This window comes from Gopherus evgoodei, chromosome 11 (assembly GCF_007399415.2).
Source record: "Gopherus evgoodei ecotype Sinaloan lineage chromosome 11, rGopEvg1_v1.p, whole genome shotgun sequence".
NCBI classification, from domain to species: domain Eukaryota; kingdom Metazoa; phylum Chordata; order Testudines; family Testudinidae; genus Gopherus; species Gopherus evgoodei.
Window position 1 is genome coordinate 60,350,648 of NC_044332.1, and position 20,231 is coordinate 60,370,878.

Consider the following 20,231-nt stretch of genomic DNA (forward strand, 5'->3'; position numbering starts at 1 on the left):
TTGGGAATGCACTTTACAGAAGTTCTTATTGTTTTGTGAAAGCAGGAACTTTCTTCAAGAATGTTAATATAGGGTGCAAGCCAATTTCAAGATTAGACTAGGAACTAGACCAGTGATCCCCAAACTTGTTCCGCTGCTTGTGCAGGGAAAGCCCCTGGTGGGCCGGGCCTGTTTGTTTACCTGCTGCATCCGCAGCGATTGCAGCTCTCAGTGAATTTAAATGTTTGCACCAGATAAGAAAACTTGTTGAATGAAGTCACTTATTTATTGGCAGAATAACTACAACACAACAGTGGCAGTGAAAACTTCCTCCAATACGCCTCACCTTTGTTCTCATCAAATCTTCAAATTCTTATTCCTATCCATCTCCCTTGATGCTACTAATATGGTAGCCATTTATAAGCTCTGGAACAATCCCGCTCAGAAGCCCTGTGTTTCACAATGTCTGCTGAATCAGCCACAAAGAGTAATGCCTCTCAGTTGCTGTCAAACCATGCCAGATTAAAATCAGTTGTGGTTAAAGGTCATTAGCGTTCTTGAGTTGGTGTCTCCTGGAACTAAACCACCTGTCAGTGTGGATACTCACAAGTTCAGTACGGAAAGTTACACTCCACTTTCAAAAACTGAAATAATCAAGTTCACACATAAAAACCATACTAATTAAATAGTATTGGCTGCTGTACACTATAAAACTACTCCCCTACTGTTGGAAAGGTGACTAAAAGTGGGGTCAGAATGCCCAAATGCACAGTATGCTCATTTAAAAACCTCACTTCAGTTTAAGAGGGAGGAATACCCATTTTCAACAAAAGCCAGTCAGCAGATTTTACTAAACCCTTATGAAAACAGAAGAACAGTCATGCATCCCTGCAGCTCGTACCCTGCACCTCTCTTTCTGCAATTCCTTCACTGCTCCTACTTGTGTTCTTCCAAGCAGCTGACAACTGTAAAGTTGCAGCAGGAATGAAGAGAGAGATTTCTTACTGAGACATGACAACTGATACTTTTGCAGCTAAGATGCAGCCTAGGATTCCCTTTGCTGGCATACAAAGAAAGCACACACATATTCATGCTATAACCCAGGATCTTCTTCCTCAGCAAAGTATGCACTAGCAAATAGGATCCTAGGGAGCATCTGAACCCCCTTCTGCCTCCCTCCACACCCTTCCATCCATGGTATTAAAGCTCTGTCAAAGCACTTCACCAAGTTACATACATTGTACAAACTCCAGTGTTTCAGTTGGAAACTGGCATTCTTACTGCAAGTTCTGAAGTAGGGAACGGGGAGGGTGAAGCAATATGCCAACTCCTTAAATAAAATAAATGGGATTGCAAAAGAGCCAGAGCTAATAATGAGGGGGGGGAGAATCCCACAATCCAATAGGCAAGTCAGCAATATATTGATCAGAATTAGGCCATGCCTCATCTAATATCTTCATTAATGTTCAAGAAGATGGAGTAAATGACATGTTAATGAAATTCACTGATGACCCAAAATGTAGAAGGATACATGAACAGCAGTGAGGAGCAAGAAAGGGCTTAGAGAAATTTTAAAACATGGGCAGAAAATAAATTAAATGAGACCTGGAAAAAATGCAAGCCAATGTATTTGGGGAGGGTAAATTCAGATAGTAAATAATAATAAGAAAGCTTGAAAGAGACCTGTTATGTAAGACTGAGTATGGAAAAGAAATTTAGAAAGGGAAAGTGTAAGATGAATATCCAAAAAATATCCTAAGAGTGAAGTTGATTGAAGTCTTCTATTCAGCTTGAGAATATAGTCTCGCAAGAGAGTTGGAGAAACCCCATTAGTAGGGACCTTTAAAACTGGGTTTGATAAAACATTCAGAAACATGGTATAGGTATTCTTCATTGGGCACAGGGAGATGGACTACCTGACTAATTAGTCTTTTCCAGCTCTCATTTCTATGGGCCTGATTCTGATTTCATTTTCACTGGCATTAATCAGGAGTAACTCTAGTGAAGTCAATGAGCCTGATTCTCCACTGAGTCACACCAGTTTTATCCTGCTGCATTCATTCATGTGGAGAGTCAGGCCCATTAATGTTATATTAGTATATGAGAATAAAGACCTATAATTCCATGTGAACCAGCTTGTCTACGTAACCAGCTTACTGTTTAAAAACCCTTAAGTGATATTTTCAGTATAATTTAAAGAACATTTTGCTTCTACTTATGTTTCGTTGGAACAATGGATAAACAGCAGATTGAAGAATATCCAACACTTAATAACGTGTTGTTGTTATGATTATGAAGCCATGGGTTATGATTCCTGTCTGTTGAAGGACAAGCCAGGTTTCACTGATCACAATTTTTCTTGCACATTTATATACATTATTTTTGCTATATTTTCCTGACCTAAAAATACTAAAACAAAACCCCAACCAAATAAATAAAGAAAGCAACAATAAAATAAAGAAATAATTGAGTGAAACAGGAATACATCTCAATGTTTTAATAGAAGGTGAAAAATTATAAGCAAGAGAAGCTTAAAGCCAGCTTCCGGGAGGCAGAGGATTTTACTTCAGGGCAAGTTCTGTGACAACAATGTAAGCTCATCCTTGATGTTTTGTTTATGTCTCAATTCCCCAGAAAACCATCAATAATCTAATGGGAAGGCAATGTTATCATGCTCAAGTGACAACACCATTTTAGCATCAAATCTTTACAAATGATAGTGAACAGGTAGTAGAAGCAAAATGTTAACTCTTTTGAGAGTTTCCCAAATGCCATTTCTAGAGAAGAAACTTACTAAACACAGGATGCATTGTTACGTAGCTGTGATCCAAGTGAATTATATCTCTGCATTCCTGAGCATGGCATCAGAGTCTCAGGGCTTGTCTACACTACCTCTTAAGTCAATGTAACTTACATTGCTCATAGGAGAAAAAGCCACTCCCCTGAGTGATGCAAGTTCTGTCGACTTAAAGTGGTGTCCACATTGCGCTATGTCAGAGGGAGGAGATGCTCTCCAGCCAATATAGTTTCCACCTCTCATTGAGATGGGGTAATTATGCCAATGGGAAAGTGCTCTCCCGTTGGCATAGCATGTCTTTACCAGATGCACTACAATAGTTCAGCTGCATTGGTGCAGCTTTGTCAATGTAGTGCGGTAGTGTACACTAGCCTTCAGTGAGTGTGGAAGTGAGAATGGGACTAGACATGAGCAGGAGCTTTTGCAAAGTCTGGGGAAAGTGCCTTCTATCTATCTCAATGCACTTCACAAATATTAATTCATTTCCCTTCAACACCAATATTGTCCTTACTCTACTGATGGCAAAACCAAAAAAACCTCAATATCCACTGACTGGGAATAAAATCCAGGTATCTGGAATCCAACCACAAGTGCAATAACTTAATTACAAAACCACCATGGATCCATCTATAAAATGAAATGAAGAGTCCCTTAATTATTTTTAAAAGTCTTTTCTAATTTTATACTATTTCTCCAGTAATGGAACAAACTCTAGTTTCTCTTATAGTACATACTACTCCCAGAATCCTCAGTGATATTATAGCCCTATAACTCAAAATGGTATATTTAATAGGATCACGCTCAGAGTTTGGTCCTGCATCCCTCAGTGGGTCAGTCCTCTGTAAATACAAGGAGACTGATATTTCCCTTCTCAAAGTTTTGTTGTTTTTTCTCCCTCCAGAGATGGAGGAGCAGGGTTTGCACAGAAATAGCAGGACTTTCAGCCTCCACCTCTATAGACGGAGCCATCTGAGGTCAACATAATCTGTCCAGATTTGTGGCTATTAGTTGTATTGTAGCCCAGCCCAGAGGCACCAATCAGGATTGAGGCCCCACTGTTCTAGGGACCCTACACACACAGTAATACACAGTCCCTGTCCCAAACTCCTTTCAGTAATACCACTTCTGCTTCCCCTCCACCTGGAGCCGTGGAATGCTACAAACTTGCTGGATACTCCACCTGAACCTTAGCTACCTTGTCCATATGCCCCTCAGATGGTCGGGTGCTATTTTAAGCCCAATGCCATTACCAGTGATATTAATATAATATAATCTTTACGCTATTATTAAAGTAAAATGAATTTTTAAAGTCTGATTTAACTTTTCATTTATGTTGTTTGCCTTTTGCAATTTTCTCAACCCAGATTACTCAGGCTTATTTTGTTTATTAGATAGTCTGTTTAACTAATATGGTCAGTTTTCTTTTTAGATTCTCCTGAACTAGTCTGGTGCTGTTAAGTCTGGGGATATACAGACTGCAGGGAATGCAAGACACACATTCTATTGGTCTGAGTTTTACAGTATTTTATTTTTTTAGAACACCTAAACTCTGTCCCAAATTTGCTTTGAGAGTGTCCCTTTAAATTACACTTTAAGAATAGAGCATGAACATTTCCAAAAACCATCTGGTTATTTTGTAAGATTTGTTCCAAGCAAACCCTATCAGGTTGACAAGCAACAAGCTGTTATAATGTAGCTCAAATAGAAAACAACAGCACGATACATCTGAACATAGCTCTCAACATGTTAAAGTCCAAATGGTAACAATGGATTTTTAAATACATGGCAAAGATCTTAAATAAATGACATTAAAAAAAAAAGCAGAGACAAAAGCTTCAAATGAAGCTTCATTTCCTTAAGATGTCTAAAGTTTTCCACAAGCAGTCTGAAGTTCAACAATTCTGATGCCAAAAACTGACAGTAATAATAAACAGTGAGATAACAGCAGGTTTAAGTGAGACTGGGGAATTTGGCTGTAAAATGAGTGGTGTACCCTGTAATGAGTTTACAGTCAAGAGGTAAGCCTCAGTCTACATGAACATTTCAGCTGAGGAATAAACACAGATCTTTCCTTCTTATTAACCTCTCCTTTGTTTTTGCCATAGGGCTTACTTATCAGGAAGATGTGAACGAATGTGAAGAGAATCTTTGTTTTCCTGGAGTGTCTTGCATAAACACCTTTGGATCTTATATATGTGGAACTTGCCCCAGTGGAATGGAGGGGGATGGTAAATCTTGCAGATGTAAGTGTTTAGCATGATTTTGTTATAGAGACAGACAAAAAATTAGGGCCCAATTCTGTTTCCACTGAAGTTAATGGGAATCTTGCCACTCATTTTAGTGAGAGTAAGGTCAGGCCTTTAAATACACAGATTGGAGCTACTATTATATTACCAATTGACTATTCGCATATTGGGCTCTGTTAGCAGTGGGTGTTGTTTTTCTGGTGTTTTAAATCTTTGTTTTAATACACAGCCCTACGGCATATCCATGATTATTTTCCAAGTACTGTCTGTGTAATCTGCCTACCTATTGCCATGGTATTTGGTCCCTGGATCTGAGTAAGTGTGGATCCCTTCCTCCTCCTATAGCCTACTCCACAACGGTTTCCTCCACTGAAGCCAGGTTGGGATGAAAGCAGAGCCTCCTCCATGGTGCACATAGGTTGTGGAGTCATCTATGAAAGTTTGCTCTGTTCCCATAATAAGGGGTAGTGTGGAGCTTAAGTGGTGAGAAGGCACTTGTGTAAATTTCACCTGTATGTCTGCTGAGTATTTGCGTTACTGGATGCGCTCTTCAGCTGTGCTGAATTCATACTTGGCACAACTAGAAGGGTACAGAGGAAGGCAAAGGCAGCTCTATGTCACCTTTATGCTTTCCTGTATTCCTGGGAACAGCCAAGAGTGACACCAACCCCCATTAAAGCAGCCTTGCACCAGCTAGAACATTCTTCTAGAGACAATTAAGTCCTCTGAGGACCAGTGGAGTACACTGGGCTCCACCACTATCTGCCGCCCCAAGCACTGGAAAGCCACAGTTCCCAGCTGGGCATACAACCAGGACAAGGAGAAGTTTTATAGAAACTCAGGATTCTCCCATGGTGGAAAATCCTCATCAGCCTCCTTTGTGCTTTGTGCAGCTCCAGTGGTGCAAAGGGACCCTCTCAGGTGCAAAGAATCTGATCTACTCTGTCTCTCTACATTTTTCAGTTGTGTATTGTGGCAGGGCGCTGCTGGGGAAGCCTCAGTCGGCTCCTGCCACTCCAGCCCCAATCAGGGGAAATGGATTGGGGCTGGGTAAATTGCCTAGATTTGCTAATCACTGACTGCACCTGCCAACCTCATTAGATAGGAGCTATAAGGCTGGGAGGAAGTCAGTGAAAGGAGGGGTGGAGACCAGGAGGGATGGGGGGCTCGGAGAGGTAGTAGTTTGCTACTTTGTTGCTGGCCAGGCCTGCGTTGGGTCAAGCCACTGTAAATAGCCTGTATATAGTGGAAACTGGTGGTGGGAAACGGACATAAATAAAGAGCATGGGCATTGCACCAGCTTGGAGTGTCCCTGAGTCTTTGAGGAGCAGGGCCAAGGGGTTGGTTAGGCAGGGGTGCGCTGTGAACCCCATTACATGCAAACACAACTGCTTATCTTCAATAAAAATATTTTGGGAGGAAAACAAATCAACAATTGAAGCTCATTTGTAAGTGTTTCCAAAAATTTCAAGCAGTATGAGACAGCCTTGCCAAGACATCTACTCTTTCTTTTGTTAATTGTGAAAGAAAGGTGCTGGGTATTTGTGTGTGTGAAAAACTGGCCCATAATAGAGGAATGCTGAAATCAATGAGCTGTATTGTCAGGCTTATTGACTCTTCCGTCAATGAAATTTACACTTTTCTCAGATACAAATGTTGGCTATACTCTATTACTTGGCCAATTTGAGCAATTCCAATGCTGCCGCTGTGTCTGCTTTTCTTTTTTGCGTTTTTGGTGTTAATGTGATTAACTGCGTGAGGGGGAAGAGATTACATTAAAAAACAAACATGTTCTTGGAACAAAAAGATAGGTGTTCATTTGCATTCTCATTTAGTTCTTCCCATCATGTGACAATTTTAAAGAATCAGTCACTTTCTTCTAACATGGAGCAAGGAGCTTTATTGGAATAAAGAAAATTTACTCTCTTGCTCTGATTCACTGTAGAGTCTCTGCCTAGAACTTCACATAGCTCTTCCAGACTTCTAGCTATAGACTGAATGTGCACACATGCGCACATACACTTCTCTGATCAAGCTAGCTAACATGAATCCTGATGCACTTTACTGTCCTTAACTCAATCAGTTAGTTTCCCTAACGTGTTCATGAAATTAATATTTTTAAATAACCCCAATGATCAGACCTTTCATTTTACATTCCTGTGCACTGAGTATAGGAGTGTCCAGCTTGCACAGCTGTTGAATCAGCCCACAGACTTCTACAATATAGCTTGCAGCTGTCCTCGTTTTCATATAGAAGCGTGGGCCAGAGAAACTATAGGTCCTGGCATTCAATGTGGCATCTAGATCTGAGAAGCCAGGCCACATTACACACTGGGACTTGTGGACCCCTTGCTAGCTATATCTCTATAGAAGACCACTATGCATATTGGGTGTGTCTCTCATTTAAGCAAAGTTTGGGTAATTTGGGCTTCGTATGTATTTTCTTATAATTTTTGATGACTTTCAGCAGCTGACTCATTTGCTGTGCATGCATTTGCTTTATGGTTGGCTTCCAGGATAAACAAATGTGTGTGTGTGGTGGTGGGTGGGGTTGATTTGCTGTTACTGTTGGTTTTTTATTATCAAACACAGCTAAGCTCTAACACCTTGCTTCCCTGACCTCCATGCTTTCCTATCACAGCTGAGGCCACTGCTGACATTACAGAAGATTTCATTACTGATAATAAAAATGCCAAAGGTGAATTCAACAAGATAGAAAGTGAATGGCCAATGCAACCCTTAGAGGCGAAGAAAGCTCCTGCAATTAAGAGTCCTAACAGTAGTGACACACATGGTATGTATGTAATGTTATGCTATGACATGACATTTATTTTCAGATTTGCAGTATATGTACCAAGAATTCATAATTTTACATCCTTATAATCACAAATAACTGTTTCCAGCATATCATAATAGAACAGAGCCAAATGCAAAAAAACAGAGAACACAGAAATTTTGCATTATTACTAGAAAATGTGACAATAGGTATGGGAACTATTAGTGCGGATAAGATTCATGATGTATCTTTCGATTTGGTGGCCAAACCAAAACACACTAAAAATAAAAATTGTTTTGGGTCAAGCAAAACATTTTGTTCAGCCCAAAAAAATTTTTCACCCTTTTTTATTTAACTTAGCTCTCAGTGTTTTACCTTTCCTTTAAAAAAAAAAATCTAGCTAAATTTCACAATGAAATGTTGTTTCTATATGTAAAGTTAAAATATTTCATTTTAAAAACATCAAAACACTTAGATTTAAAAAAAAAATTCCTGAGGAAACCATTCACCACATTCAACCCAAGTTTGAGAATAGTTTTCGTTGACTCAAAACTGTATTTTTCAGTGAATAAACTATTCATCCAAACAAGTTTCTCCAGCTCTAGATGGGTTAGCACTGAAATCTCTATTCATGCCTGTCTGTAAGGGATTCCACTTTTGCTGGCATAAGAAAATAGACAAAGGGACTGATGTCTAATAGGAAGTTACCCTAGTCACGGGCTGCTAGCCATCTTCTTCTGGCCCCGGAGTTAAGCAGAAGCTTCAGTTGTGCAAGAAATATGGACTCCAGGCATATATTAAGAATTTATTGTGGATTTTTTTGCCACAGTCTGTAATCAGAGGGGGAATATACGTCTCCCCAAACCTTTGTGCCTTCAGCAGACATAATGCCACCAGGAACAGCAAGTGTACACTACAGTGCACACTGCTCCATCCTTAACAGGGGGAATCCTTCACTCCCCTTATGCTGGCATTAGCCTGCAGTCTGGGCCACACGTCTTTGGGATTTATAGTGCACTCAAGAAGCAGAAAGATAAGGACTGGGACTGGCTGTTGTTCATGGGTTCATGTGGACAACTGGTTTTTGTGTCCTCTTACTCTTTTGTGCAATTGTACAGGGGTAGCCAATATCCAAAGGAAGTCTACACATTGCGTTAAAACCACATAAATCCATAAATATTTCAGTTTACTTCATACTCGCTCTTTTGCAACCAATGTGCAGAATTAACACTGAAAATATTTGAGTGTCATGATCTAGACCCCACAGAAGACTGTTTAGAAAGAAATACAACCACTGCTCAGACTTTATACATCCTTTGTTATCTCTGCTCTAGGCCAGATAACTACATATTACCAGGTAACTTCTGCTATTATTTAACTATGTACAAAATTAAATGAATTAAATGAGTCTTGTGTCATAGAACATTGGACTTTCCTGGGCAATTTCTAGATCAGAACCATATGTACTCTACAATATATTTCTAAAGGTAATGTACGTGTGTGGCAAGGTTTGCCAAATAGATTCCAATGATTTTTAAAATATGGGATATCTGAATAATGCAGTTTCTCAGACTGTTAATCTTTCACTTATGCTGAAAATTACAATTTCTATTCTGTTCATGATAAATGCCAAACAACTCTAAGTAATAAACTTTAAAACACATAATTAGAGGACTAATAAATCTTGCTTTAATAAGAAACAGCTGTTCTGGTACATTATGCCTTCAGGACATTCCTATATTTGGCACAAGCTTTGGGGAACATTCTATATTAATTGTATTTTAAAAGAATAAAAGTAATGTAAAGCCTTGGGTGGGCTTATATAGTCATTGTTTCATTTTTATAAAGATTTAATTTAATAAAGACAAATTCTTGGATACTTTTTTAGGTGGCAGAGCTGCCGTACGACCTATAACTACTTGTGCCAATAGGCCATGCTTCCCTGGAGTCTTATGTGTTGATCGTAAACCTCCTGATATTGGGTACATTTGTGGTCGGTGTCCATCAGGTTTTCTTGGAAATGGATGAATCTGTACACAAACTCCTAGAGCAGGTACTTTTTATCTTTGGGGTTTTTAAATTTTTTGGGGGGTGTAAGGTTATGAGAAAATGCATGCTGTGGTAGTGTAATACTATGATATACTGTATCTCTTTTTTACATATAATGCTCAATCAATCAAAACTTTTGAACAATACTTGGCAGAGTATCTAGAAAAGTCTCATAGTCAGAAATACTTGAGTCTGTCTAAGTGGAGATAATCCAGACTCACCAGGCTGTCTGTGACAGGAACAATGTTATGGTGAAGGACTTCCTGGGTGCCATAGTAAAGAAGAATCACCCCACCTTCATTTCTAATGCAGTGCCACAAGCATAACATTAGTGCTATTATCAATCAGAGTAGCATATGATTTGTGCCAATAGCACCTTCCTTCCTGCTTCATCGGTTACAAGACATGCATATGCTAAGGTCACCTGTAAGGGAGGTGATAAGCAAGGAGGCATATAAAAACAACTGTATCAATAGCTGAAAACAAAAGATAATTAACATGTCCAAACAACCTTTCAATTGTGTGTTCCATAAGCTGAACAGTTTTCTTCCTTGGGGAGTTCTGAAATTCAATTGATCTCAGAGGGTGGGTCATTTGAAGAGGTTCTCTGCTGTGATGGAAGCAAAGATGGACCTTTAACCTCAAACAGGAGGAAACAATAGTGCATGCAACCTCGTAAGAAGTTCAACCCACCAATCGTCCATCACCAGCTCTTGCTTTCTAATCTTAATGAAATTTACAAAATCCTCTCTAATCTCTAAGAACAGTCAGGATAGTTTTTCCTTTCGTATTGCTTCCTGCCCAGAATGAGTTTAAAGAACTCATGTTTCATTGAGGATTTTTTTAAATTGTGTTAAGTCTTCAAATTGGACTCTCCTGATTTTCAAGCCCTTCAAGCTTCATTCTGGGAAACCATTACCATTTCTGTTACAAATCAATGGACATGCCTTGTGTGATATTTTAGTGAACATTGTCAAGGAGGAAGCAAATTTGCCAATTAGCGTAGGCGTCATCCAACCACTTTAAACTGCATATTGATTTTAGCCAGTTTTCTAAATTTATAGGTAACAAGAACAAAACCATCTTTCCTTTCTAGCAATGAGTAAGTAAGTATGGCGGTATATTACTAAGTTTGTCAGAGTCACAAAGTCAGGTATTAATTGTTCTATAACTTGGTGAGCTTCTGAATGCAGATGAGCAAAAAAATAAATACTTGAGCATATAAACTATCCTTTACTGTTACAGAGCTGCACCTTGCTGTGCTAATGAAATGTTAAGATACAGAGTCTATGCCCTTAAGGTCATTCAAATGCCATTGAATAGGACATACAGTCTAGGTATTGTGTTGATATTGGTACAAGATATTGATAGAGTAAATCAGATATGCTTCTTGCATTGTACTTATAGAACTACTAATTGAAGAAGTTGTGTGTCTTCTAAAATGAAAACTAATTGAGGATGTATAGGTTATTATGATTCGTGCATGTGATTCACAGCTCCAAGGAAGATTAATTCTAAAACTAAAAGGCTTCTTTTAAAAGCAATTTTTATGTCAGAGAATCTTCAGGATTCTGTAGTAAATAGGATCAGCCTGCGTATTTTTGGAGGGGACAGGGAGAAGGGGTTGCGAGATGATTCTTTGGATATGTCCAAACTTTAAACTGGCCCGTGTTATGTAAACCATTTGTGAGAGATTCTTTACTTCTCTCCTCATCCTCCTGCTCCAGAAGAGGAGCCCATTTGCTTGTTCCTTTCCATTTTAGTGGTCAGAATCTCTTTTAAAACGTTGACCTACAGTTCTAGCCTTTTTCATTGCAAATGTGTGTGCCTGAAGTAGGCACTTATGTCAAAGTGGCCTGATGTTTCAAAGATCATGCTACTCTCAACTCCCGTTGAATTCCGTGAGAACTCCAAGTGCTTAACCATTTGTTCGTAATTCCAGAGATTTCACAGAGTTGTGTGTATCTCTCGTGTGTGTTGGATAAGGGTAAATATGTTTGTCTTTGCAGACCACATGAACCACTACTTCATTCCTTTGTATTTTTGTTGTATCATTTATCTAGATTTTATTTTCAACCCAAGCACCCTTGAATAGTTCTACAAACATGTATATTTCAAGGTAAAAAGAAAGCAGTTTGCTTTAGTATATAGGAAAAAAAGGAAATAGCTACAGCAGCTCAGCTGAGGATAACAGACCTCAAACAATTGGTTTGTATTTGTGTCTTAATTTATATCCGGAATGCGAAGCTTAACTTTCTTGCGCAAATGCTCTGTGGTTTAAGCAGATGTACCGTACAGTACTTGATGTTTAAAAGATACGAAAGCTTTCAGTTACATTTATGTACCTTTATGGATTATGACAGGTTTCAGAGGAGCAGCTGTTTTAGTCTGTATCCGCAAAAAGAACAGGAGTACTTGTGGCACCCTAGAGACTAACAAATTTATTTCAGCATGAGTTTTCGTGAGCTACAGCTCACTTCTTCGGATGCATAGAATGGAAAACACTGACAGGAGATATTTATACATACAGAGAAATGAGAAGGTGGAAGTATGCATACCAACAGGAAGAGTCTAATCAATTGAGATGAGCTATCATCAGCAGGAGAAAAAAAACTTTTGAAGTGATAATTAAGATGAGGATCAATTGAGGGTCATCTTAATTATCACTTTAAAAGTTTTTTTTCTCCTGCTGATGATAGCTCATCTCAATTGATTAGACTCTTCTTGTTGGTATGCATACTTCCACCTTTTCATGTTCTCTGTATGTATAAATGTCTCCTGTCTGTGTGTTCCATCCTATGCATCCGAAGAAGTGAGCTGTAGCTCACGAATGCTCATGCTGAAATAAATTTGTTAATCTCTAGGGTGCCACAAGTACTCCTGTTCTTTTTACGGATTATGATTATTATGAAATCCCCGTTTGAATAACAATTTCTCTTCCTTGTAACTAGCGCTATCATTATTCAACAAAACATACAATATCCTTTCCAAGTAGCTAAAGTGCTTGAGGAGGTATTGAGATTTTGTACCAGTTGTTCCCAGTGCCAGAAATTTTAATCTAAAGCTCTTTTTGCTAATTCCCATTTTCATCTTTTGCTGGACGGTTTTGACTTGTATTATATTCAATTGTCATGATTTAAGGATTAAGGGATAAGTATGTTTTGATACAGAAATTGCAAAAATTTCCATCTTTACTAAAATGGCTTAGTACATTAGCTGACGTGAAAAGATGCTAGTTCAGAAAATTGTCTTAAAACAGTATCTGATGAGAAGACACACATTCATGTCTTTCCATTGTGATTTATAAATACCAAAGTGCCATTTACTGACCACTGATATGTAGTAAGAGTTAATCTACTGATATACTCAAATTACAGTTAATTCTTCAATGCCACAGATCAGTTTCTGAGCTGAATACAGGCCTAAATCTGCTCTCACATGCCCATTTTTATAAGGGTTTACACCTTTCATTTTATATGTAGTTTACACCTACTAGATTTCAAGAGAGTAATTCTTGATTTATATCATTTATATACAGTCATGCCTGGACTTGGCAAAGTTTATTGCTTTTTTAAAAAAGGAATCTCTGTTTTCTGTTTTTAGGCAAAAAACAAAAGCCCCTATTTACCCCAAAATAAACAAACAAATTGGAAATCTAGGATTTTTACTGAGTAGTAGTATCAATAGCCCTTCTTTTGTTTTTTGCTGGCAGTGTGATGAAAAGAAATGCCTAAGGCATTTAATCCCATTCAGATTTCACTGCTGCTAGTCACTGCTTTCTGCTTTGGATAAGATATCTATCACTCCTTTGGTTGGGAGAGGGGGACATAGTCAATGAAAACATACAGTATCACAGGTCATATTAGTGGCATTCTTGAACAAATAGGACAACTGACATGTCCTAATGGGAGGTAGTGGTTGCATTATTGGTACTGCATGTTGCAATAACAGTGCTAGTCAGATGTCACCGGTGTTTGTTTAGTCTGGTTTAATCAGTCAGAGTCACAGCAGCCTTCATCTTATTCCCCTTATACACTGGGGGAAATTGGGTCCCTGTGGTTTAGTGATCTGCTCAAAATCATACAGCATAATGAGTGAGAAAACTAGGATTAGAATTCTGAAGTCCCTAGCTGCGTGTGCCATGCAGCATCCTTTAGACCCTTTGCACGTTATGCTTAGGGTTTGCCATTTTGCAAAATTCAACCCATAGGACAAATTTATGCACCGCAATCTTTTGGATTGCATTGACACATCATAAGGGAATGGGACAACATGGTAACAGAAGCATTGTAACATTGCATGAAAAACATGACGCTAGGATGGCATTTAATGGAAATTATTTTGAAGGACTCACACAGCATTCAGTGCGGGATGCAGGATAACCCCAACAGTATCAAGATGATTCTGGAATAGCCGGGGTGGGTGGCAACTCTGTGCTATCAGTGTGTGGATCAGTGCGTATCCACTTGCAGCTAAAACCCGTCTTCTATTCAGTTGTTAGGAAAGGGAAAGATCTGATAGCGTTTCCATTTTTCTCTTTCTTAGTAATACTCACTAAAATACCAGCTAGTTCCAGAAGAGTATCAAAGGAAGCTTCTCTAGTACATTCTATGACCCAGATATAACACCCTAAAGTAGACACAGTGGGAAGAATATGTTTAGATAATTTAAAAGAAAAATCATTTCCAGCTTTGCCTATCCGTATACTCTATCATTTAAGTGCTTCCAGTCTGGATGATATATTTTGCAAATGATGTAACTCAGCAATAGGAGACCAATGAAGCCCAAGTCATAAAACCACCAGGGAAAGGACAAAGTTATATGCCATGAATAATATTTACATTCAATCAGAACATCAAGTATAGATTACATTCCTTTCCTACCAAGACCGTGCCATTTTTTTGCTTAAGCAATCACAGTGTCATCATGATTCTTTTAAGAGGTAATAATAACAACCCAGTCTCCAAACAAATAATCTATAGAGGGCAGAGGCCCTGTAGTTTTTTAACAGTGACAGAACTAAGAGCCAGATTATTTTCCTTTTTACATTTTCAAGCCCCTTTTATCATATAGTAGTAATTATCATGAAGCTTTTTAAAGGGAGCAGTTCCTGTTTTCTTAAATACAGTAGAGTTGTAGTTTTATTAAAGACACTTAAAATTACAGAGAATTCATATTGGGCCCTGTTGAAGTCAAACAGGAGTTTTGCTATTAGAGAAGAAGTAAGAGCAACACAGGATTTGTGAAAGAGAAAGAAGTTATAAACATTATAAAGATGAGTAGGGCTTAATGTGAAATACTTAGATTCTCTGGAACCACAGTACATTAGCAGGGGCAAATTAAGCCTTCACTTCCAAGATTTACATTGGCTTCCATGCAGTTTATTGTGGGTGGGATTTTTAGAATGAAACCCTAAAAATCAATGTCCTGTCTGCTGTGTGTTGTTGTTATCACAAGGCATTTTTCATTAGGACAGGGGCTTGCCCCACTACGCTTAACCAATGTTACTAAGGGCCAGGCTGTGAATGCCCATTTGCACTGGTGAGCAGTTATTCCCATGAGTAGTTCCATTCACTTCAGTGGATCTACTCAGGGAGTGGCATACTATTCAATGCAGATAAATGCATCAGAATCTGGAATAAATCGGTACATTTCTGTAGACAGATTTACTACATTTTAATAGTGATATGATTACTGTATTCAGCTTACAAAATGCTACTGGATCTTTGTGGATGAAAGGAGATCTATACATATAAATTATGAGGAGAATTTCAATTATTAGAGTGTTGGGGATTTTTTAAAATTATTTAGGATAAAGTGAGGGTGTAGGAGACTCTCAGAAGCTCTCACTGAGAAACATCCTCTGAACCTACTGGTCTATAATGTGACTGCTGACAAATCACTTAGAATCTAGATTATTTAAGAGTAACCATCTGATTAAGAGGTTATATTTACTGAATTACTGTATATTTGTATGGTCTTAGAAACCTAAGATTTGATACACCAAATCCAACCATTGGTTCACTAAGTTTGAGGTCCTTCCTTCAGCAGTGACCAATACAGAATGCTTCAAAGGAAAGGCAGAAACTCCCCATTATGCCTGATCAATTTTTTCTCTCCACTTACATTTATCTAAAAACAGAACCAGAGAGATTTAACTTGGCTCCCATGTGCTTGTCATTTTGGTATCAAATCTCCAAGGGGCCCAAATTTGTTTCACCATGGAAATTCTTGCAGTGTTGAAAATAATAAAATCCTTGATATCATCCCAGAGCCTAAGAAGAGAAAGGATTAAATATAATACAACTGCTATTTGGAGTGTACCTGGAAAATGCTCTTTCTTGCCCATCTTATTTTTCCCTTTCAAGCAGAAAAATATAAACACTTTCTGAAAAGGATGATCTCAGAATATAATATGTCAATGTCAGGGATGCTGTCAGTAGGTTTCTAAAGGCAGGAGTAGCTTTTACAATAAAGTGTATGTTTAATGTAATAGTGAATTATAGCTACATGTCCCTGTTTGAAAAATCCTTGCATTTGGGAAAAGAGGCTATTTAGATATATGGCAAACGTCAAATTCAGCACTAATGTTATCAGTTATTTATATCTTTCTCAAATGGAATTTAGGGCTGTCTGGCACCAGGTTTGGATCCGGAATCTGTAGTATTTCTTTCGGTACAGCAAATTGGTAAGCTGCTGCTAAGAGTTAATATGCTAACACGGTCCATAAGGAAAAATGTCTTGTGCATCACTTGGTTGACCTGTTACCAACTAATTCTAGCTAAAAACTCCATAGAAGTTTCAGTATGTACTCAGAAAAGCGATTATCTAAAATGTTCTTTTTTTAAAGATGGTTGTCCAGACTTATTCAATTGAAAGAGATTGTGAAATTTTGGGAAACTATATAAAGGAAAGATCTCACTGAGGGCATTTAGACATGCTCATGTGATATTAAAAGACAATCATTATTAGTCTTCAGCAAGACACAGTTCAGATAATTTCTGGGCTTTCATATGTAAAGTAATTCATTTTTATGTATTTACCACTCAAAACAATGTAATTGTAATTTTAGGCCATTTACTACTTGAATTAAGTGATAGGAGAACTTCGGTAAAATATTCAAATTTAAACCCTTTTTCCTTTGAAGAAATATTATGAATTTCCTCTGTACCCTGCTATTAAAGTTCTGAGGCAGTCTGTATTGAAATAGACAGGGACACTGCAGACAAGATCCGGGTTGATCTAAGCCGCTAAGAATATATATCAACCTGTCTAAGCCAAGAGAAAGAGTTTGAAGGCCCGTGAGGCATCAGATAAGAGTGCCATTTTTATTAATATTTCAGACACTCATGATATCAAGAAGAAGTAGAATATATTGCTAACTCCAGAATACAAAATAGAATTTTGCTTTTTTATACAGTCTCTTTTGGAAACTCTATCCTGACGTTCTTTACATAGTAGCTAAAGTAATACAATTAGAGAGCTAAATAATAATAGCAGAGGCCAGGACACAGACATTATACACTGAGATTTGAAACGTGGTGAATTGATGATGAAACAGACTGATACAGGACAAGCTGTTCCAGGAACTGCAGAAGAAAAGACTCTTGTCCCAACAGTAGTAAGGTACATCTAGAGAAGGCTGATAACAAAGGAGCAGAGAAAGAAAAGGCCTCTGTAAGAGTGGCTGGAGCACATCCAAGGAGAGTTTTGAAATCAAAGAATACATCTTTAAACTGGATCTTGAACTAAACCAGGAAGGAAACCAGTAGAGCTGTTTGAGGAGAGGGAAAAAGTTACATAAAAAAAAGTTCAGTTGCTCTGAAGAGTTAACTATCAAACTCCAACAAGTATGATGCACAGGAAAATAGATCAGATGCAAAGTTATATTAATATAACTATATAAATAATTAGTACAAAATCTTTCTTCCTGTTCCATTCATAATTTTGTCTACCTCAGCAGAGTTTAACTCATAGGGCCTTACCCTCTTCTATCTTATGCAGGCATAAATGGGAGTAACTCCAGGAAGTAAATGAAGCAACACTAGTGTGAAATCAGCGAAGAATCCTGTGGCACCTTATAGACTAACAGACATTTTGGAGCATGAGCTTTCGTGGGTGAATACCCACTTCGTCAGATGCATGTAGTGGAAATTTCCAGGGGCAGGTATATATATGCAAGCATGAAGCAAGCTAGAGAAAACGAGGTTAGTTCAATCAGGGAGGATGAGGTGTGGCTGATCTGGTTAGGTCCTGTGATGGTGTCGCTGGTGTAGATATGTGGGCAGAGTTGGCATCGAGGTTTGTTGCATGCGACACCATCACAGGACCTAACCAGATCAGCCACACCATCGCCAGTTCATTCACCTGCACGTCCACCGATGTAATATACGCCATCATATGCCAGCAATGCCCCTCTGCTATGTACATCAGCCAAACTGGACAGTCTCTATGGAAAAGGATAAATGGACACAAATCAGATATTAGGAATGGCAATATACAAAAACCTGTAGGAGAACACTTCAGCCTCCCTGGCCACACAATAACAGATCTTAAGGTGGCCATACTGCAGCAAAAAAACTTCAAGACCAGACTTCAAAGAGAAACTGCTGAGCTTCAGTTCATCTGCAAATTTGACACCATCAGCTCAGGATTAAACAAAGACTGTGAATGGCTCGCCAGCTACAAAACCAGTTTCTACTCCCTTGGTTTTCACACCTCAACTGCTAGAACAGGGCCTCATCCTCCCTGACTGAACTAACCGCGTTATCTCTAGCTTGCTTCTTGCTTGCATATATATACCTGCCCCTGGAAATTTCCACCACATGCATCCGACGAAGTGGGTATTCACCCACAAAAGCTCATGCTCCAAAACGTCTGTTAGTCTATAAGGTGCCACAGGATTCTTTGCTGCTTTTACAGATCCAGACTAACACGGCTACCCCTCTGATAGTGTGAAATGGGTATAAATTAGGGCAGCATCTAGCCCTTACTTTGTCTGCATTACTATGTTCCCTGAGTCCCAGAATTGTGCTTTCTGTTGCATACTTTTGCTCTATATTGTCTTTTTCATAACGAAGTGGTTAGAAATAAAGTGACTATTTCTAAGGTATTGTTTTGAGACTCCTCGAGTGTTAAAGGGATTAGTGAGAATTAAATTCCATTCCCTCTCATATCAAATAGTTGCAAAAAATTTTCTCCAACCTTCATTCAGTATCTTCATTGACATGTTTGCCTTAAATGACTTAAGCTCTCAAATTCTTAGATCTCATTTTATTTAAGTGCATCAATAAATGGATTAAAATGTCAAAGACTCCCATTGAAAATCCTATAAATACACTGAACTGTGCATTATGGGAGATAAATAGGGCCATTAATATAATGTGAGTAAATAGATTGTCTCCTCGTAACATAACCTTTCTCTTATAAAAGAGCACAAGATTTCAGCATTACTCACTTTGCAACGATTAAGTTTTTAGCCTCCAGCCCAATTTTCTTTGGATATAAGTTCTAGAAATAGCATTAGTACATTTGCTGAGCAGCCTTGCTGTACCAGACTCTGCTGAGCAATCATCCCGGAGGGGAGGAGGCAGCACATTGCTCTCAAAATTAGGGCTGACCAGAAAATGACTATTCCTTTTCACCAAAAATATTGAGGTTTCAAAATCTGTTTTCATTCCAATGTGGATTGAAAATGAATTCTTTCGACATTTTTTGTGGGGAGGGGAAAGAAGTCTATGCGAGACCCTCACTCTAGAACAGCCAGGAGTTAGGCATATGGTCCTGGAGTCTGGGAAGCCCACATTTGAGTCTTTGCTCATCCTAATTCAGAGCAGGAACTTGAACCTGGGTCTCCCACATCTCAGGTAAGTGCCAAAGCCTACAGTCAGTCCACACTGTTGGAGATGAAGAATTAACTACTCAGAGGACCAGAGGGAGAGATTAAGGCTATAGCTTAGCAGATAGCCCACATTTTGTGGGTCAGGCCGGGTAGGAACTTGAACCTAGGTCTCCCGACCTAGGTCAACCTAGGTGAGCGACTGAGCCTCCAGGTCATTTCTTTAAAACCCTGGGATTTGATGGAAAAAACCTTTAGTCAAAATGTTTGGACCAGTTCTGGTCAAAATAATTCCTTTGGCAAATTAATGAAGAAATATAGATGGAGGGAAAGCTACAAAAACCCAAAGGTTCTTTAAAAAGGAGTGGTGAAAAGTCAGTGGAAAAGGAGGAATATTGGAGTATTCTTTCTTTGTCACTCAGCACCCCCTACAGGATCAGGCCCAACAGTTAATAATGCTGGTACTGGGGCAAAATGGCTGTATTCCCAAATTAGCTGTTTATACTGGATTTAATTTATAGTACCTCATCTTTCAATGTCTACCTG

At 38.6% G+C, this 20,231-nt stretch overlaps 1 protein-coding gene across 1 annotated transcript in view; it reads left to right on the forward strand.

Moving 5' to 3' along the window:
• The window catches only part of VWDE (von Willebrand factor D and EGF domains), a 254,494-nt gene that overhangs the window by 181,878 nt on the left and 52,385 nt on the right, over nucleotides 1–20,231 (forward strand). Inside the window, 3 exon segments of the mRNA XM_030579370.1 lie at nucleotides 4,882–5,019; nucleotides 7,664–7,816; nucleotides 9,687–9,851. Coding sequence (XP_030435230.1) covers nucleotides 4,882–5,019; nucleotides 7,664–7,816; nucleotides 9,687–9,851 — 456 coding nt within the window.